The 4,129-nt window shown below is 40.0% G+C and overlaps 1 protein-coding gene across 1 annotated transcript; it reads left to right on the top strand.

The window, feature by feature from the left end:
* The first annotated feature begins 562 nt into the window (after positions 1–562).
* Positions 563–3,489, top strand: LOC131066911 (extensin). Its single transcript, XM_058001810.2, has 2 exons — positions 563–1,301; positions 1,728–3,489. The coding sequence occupies exons 1-2, from the start codon at positions 1,133–1,135 to the stop codon at positions 2,921–2,923; spliced, it is 1,365 nt and encodes a 454-aa protein (XP_057857793.2). The 5' UTR covers positions 563–1,132; the 3' UTR covers positions 2,924–3,489.
* Positions 3,490–4,129: the final 640 nt, after the last annotated feature.

Below are 4,129 nucleotides of genomic sequence, written 5' to 3'. Positions count from 1 at the left end.
ACCCACGCCTTAAGTTGCGGACCACGACCGGGTGAGCTAGGGCCGAAGCCCAGATTCGTGTAGTTTGAAAATGCTTCACCTCAATTCTATCAAGTTACAGATATGAAGTTTTATGAATAACTTTCACCATTGCGGGACCAACAAAATCGACAGGATCGATTGACTCAACTCACTTTGCTCCCGGTGGTCTGTCCGGTACATTTACAACTCTGACATTCTCCTTTCTACCTCCTGTCTTGACGACCCACATTGAGCAATTAAAAATCAACCGGAGTAACTCTGTTCCTCGTTCTGACAATCGGTAAGAAAAACCATTCCTGTCAATGCAGAATGAACAGCAATTACCATCCATGATTTTATTTTGACAGATGGAGGAGAGCAGGACAGGTCTGTTGATTACTCTTTTAATGGATGCCCACTGTCGAAACACGCAAATAGTTACACAGTTTCCGAGCATGGGATAATAATGTTAATAGTTTATACTTATCATGAACATCAGTCTCTTTCCCGGGTCTGACAAAAGAAACTGCTGGTGTGTAAAACCAGCAGCTGCAATGGAACTTCGTGAGGTCGGCAAGAAAATTAGGGTTTTCTTACAATTTTCAATACAACGAATATTACCAAAATACAGATTGCATTTCTTCACCCGTGACTCCCGTCACTACCAGAGGACAACGCCGCTCACCATGGCATCGTGTATAAGACAACAATGTTTACTACAAAACAAATGAACTGAAGAAATTCAGAGGTTTTGCATATATTTATAAGAGTTTAGGTCTCCTAAGTAAATTCAAGAAGGGGCAAAGGGTACCTAATTGCAATATGCCCTGAAGCCTTCTATTCCCCCATTTTCTATACTGCACGGCCACTGGGTCTGACTTGGGACATCTCAGTGGGTCCTCTGCATAGTGAAAAAGCTTTGTTTTTCAAAGAAACAGTATAAGAAACCCGTGAGCACTCATGGGCTTTCCATGGTTGTCTCCTTCGTCTCATCTCACAAACAACCCAGAAAAAGTTTTGCACAAAATGAACAGATAATAAGACAATGTAATTAGCATATGCCAGCTGCCAGAGTCTTTAAATAGAGGAAAAGTTCTCTCATTCTGCTAAGAACTCTTCTTCAGCTGCCACCATGAGCTGGAAGATTTATGGTGCTGTATTGTTGGCCGTAACCACATGCTTTGCTGCTGCTGATGCACTTGATGATGATGGGCATTTGTTGTCTGTCAGAATTGTGGGCAGTGTCTTTTGTGATGCATGTTATAAGCAACACTTCTCCAAAAACAGCTACTTCATATCAGGTATAACTTGTTATTAATTCCGTTTTCTTTTCTTGTTAAGCAATTCTTTTGCGTATTTCTTTGTTTTCCCCGAGTTTTTTGTTTGACTGATTTGCTTCAAGGGACACCTCAACTAGTAGAATCATTTAGGACTGAAATGAAATTTAGGGCATTGAGGAAAGATGCCCTTTTAACTGCGACCTGAAACTCATAAATCAGATTCACCTACCATTGATAACTTGCATGAATTGCTCTAGATTTGGCAGTGCTTATGAATTAACCTTAATTTGTTGTGTGCACAAACTAGATGTGGTGCAGTAATTTCTTATTCAGAAGTTACTTCTTATGCTCTGTTTGAGCATTGGGAAAACCCTTGCTGTGGAGCAGTAAGTATTTATATGGGGTTGCCTCTGATTTTATATTTTCTTTCTGAATTGAGCAAACCAGGTGCTTCAGTTGCTGTGGAATGCAGAAACAATAAGCAGACGCCTGATTTTCGGATTGAAGCAAAGACAAATGATTATGGACAGTTCAAGATGGAGCTTCCTCCATCCATCTTCCATTCAGATAAACAACTCAAGAGATGCTCTGCAACGTTGCTCCAAAATGAAGAGCAAAAAGGCCCTTGCAAACTAGTTTCCATTGCCAACTCCTCCTCATTCACTTTGAAGTCAAAGCAGGGCAGTATCCACACATATTCTGCAGGTTTCTTCACCTACAGACCTCAATCTCCACCTCCCTTTTGCTCCCAAGATGCTGCTAATGACCCTAAATCTGACCTGAAGGCCCTATTACAATCCTCTAAGGCATTTGGGTTGCCACCATTTCTATCACCATTCTTTCCTTCTCCCCCACCACCACCTCCTCCTCCACCACCTCCTCCTTCTCTGCCCTTTCCTCAAATTCCCCCACTGCCTCCTTTCAATTTACCTCCAATTCCTTTTCTAACACCGCCACCTTCTCCTCCACCACCTCCTCCTTCCCTGCTACCTCCATTTAATTTCCCCCCAATTCCATTACCTTTTCTATCACCACCTCCACCTCCTCCCTGGTTTAATCTCCCTCCATTGCCATTCTTGACGCCTCCACCTCCTCCTCCCTTGTTTTCTATCCCTCCATTGCCATTTTTAACACCTCCACCTCCATTCCTTCCCTTGCCTCCAAATCCATTTCAACCACCGCCTCTCATTCCAAACCCATTTAATCCACCGCCTCTCATTCCCAATCCATTTCAACCGCCGCCTCTCATTCCCAACCCATTTAATCCACCGCCTCTCATTCCCAATCCATTTCAACCGCCGCCTCTCATTCCCAACCCATTTAATCCACCGCCTCTCATTCCCAACCCATTTAATCCACCACCTCTAATTTCACATCGATTTGAAACACCATCTCTCGTTCCGTTGCCTCCATTGCCTCCAATTGGACCACCACCTCTCGTTCCTTTGCCTCCCTTGCCTCCAATTGGACCACCACCTCTCGTTCCGTTGCCTCCCTTGCCTCCATTTGGACCACCACCTCTCGTTCCTTTGCCTCCCTTGCCTCCATTTGGACCACCACCTCTCGTTCCGTTGCCTCCCTTGCCTCCATTTGGACCACCACCTCTCGTTCCTCCTACACAACATTCTCTCTCCAACCCATAAGTAACACCTTCTACCTCCATTTTTACTCTTCTTGTACCCCTTAAACCATGTTTATTCCATTACCCACATACCCTCAGGGTGTAGAGGCCTTTTATAATCTTCAACTTTCTAAGAAATCAAAATATGCATTATATGGTGGTTCGAAGCTTTCTATTGAAAAGAGTTGGATATTTGTATGATGTGTACTTACTAGCTATTTTTAAACCACTTTTCATATAATAAATCACAAAATAGTCAAAGCTAAGAAAGGATGGGATAAAATTACTATTGACTATTTAACTATTGAAGAATGTGATATTAAGTAGAGTGCACTTAAGTAATAATAGATTATGAAGTGTACTAGTAGATCTTCAATTGTATAAACAAAAAAAATGTATACTATATATGATCATCTTTATCATAAATAGATAGTTAAGGATGTATTATTGATTTCAATAAATAATTGAGTCAAGCTCATTTACAAAAGCAATGAGCTCTCGGTGGCACAAAGTTACTTTATATGTATTTTGTAATTAGATATAAGATTGGCATTTTAACCTTCAACTATGGTGAAGAAATTGCAAATGTATGTACTAGTGTCAATGGCAATCATTTATAAAATAAAATATTTTTTTTTATTTGGAATTATCAATATATGTTTTGTCAGATCTCAATCATTATATGTATGCAAGAATATCTAATGATTTGTATTTGGAATTATCAATATATGTTTTGTCGGATCTCAATCATTATATGTATGCAAGAATATCTAATGATTGAAAATAAATATATGCCATTTTGTGAGACGATTACTAAATAGAGTAATATATTGTTATTTTTTTATTGTTTAGGAACAAAGATCCTTCATTATGCATTGTGTTTAAGTTAAACTTATTGATCAGTATTTCACGAGTAGGTGTACACACAAATCCCCATCTTTCAGATCTATGAATGATCTACTTAGCCTTTATTGCATCTAGGTGATGTTCATAGGGATGAAGCATGAGCATTTCTTGGAAGGGCACCCATCCTAGTACTACTATAGCTTTTAAACCCATATGGATCGCAGGAATTCATCTTTCTTAAGTATAAATGGTCAACTTAGCACTCATTACTTCTAGTTAATGCTCACAAGGTTGAAGCATTAGGATTCTAAGGAGGTCAACATCCCAATACAACTCAACTCTAACTCAAGCATGTTTAATTGGGATGGATAACCTCCTAGGA

This window comes from Cryptomeria japonica, chromosome 9, assembly GCF_030272615.1.
Source record: "Cryptomeria japonica chromosome 9, Sugi_1.0, whole genome shotgun sequence".
NCBI classification, from domain to species: Eukaryota; Viridiplantae; Streptophyta; class Pinopsida; order Cupressales; family Cupressaceae; genus Cryptomeria; species Cryptomeria japonica.
Note: the sequence above shows the minus strand (reverse complement) of the source record. Positions and strands in the feature narration are given on the sequence as shown.

Bases quoted from the DNA above. Each gene is read 5' to 3' on its own strand.
- LOC131066911 (XM_058001810.2), top strand. From the start codon at position 1,133: ATGAGCTGGAAGATTTATGGTGCTGTATTGTTGGCCGTAACCACATGC. The intron at 1,302-1,727 runs GTATAACTTGTT...TGAGCAAACCAG, and splicing joins AAACAGCTACTTCATATCAG to GTGCTTCAGTTGCTGTGGAA.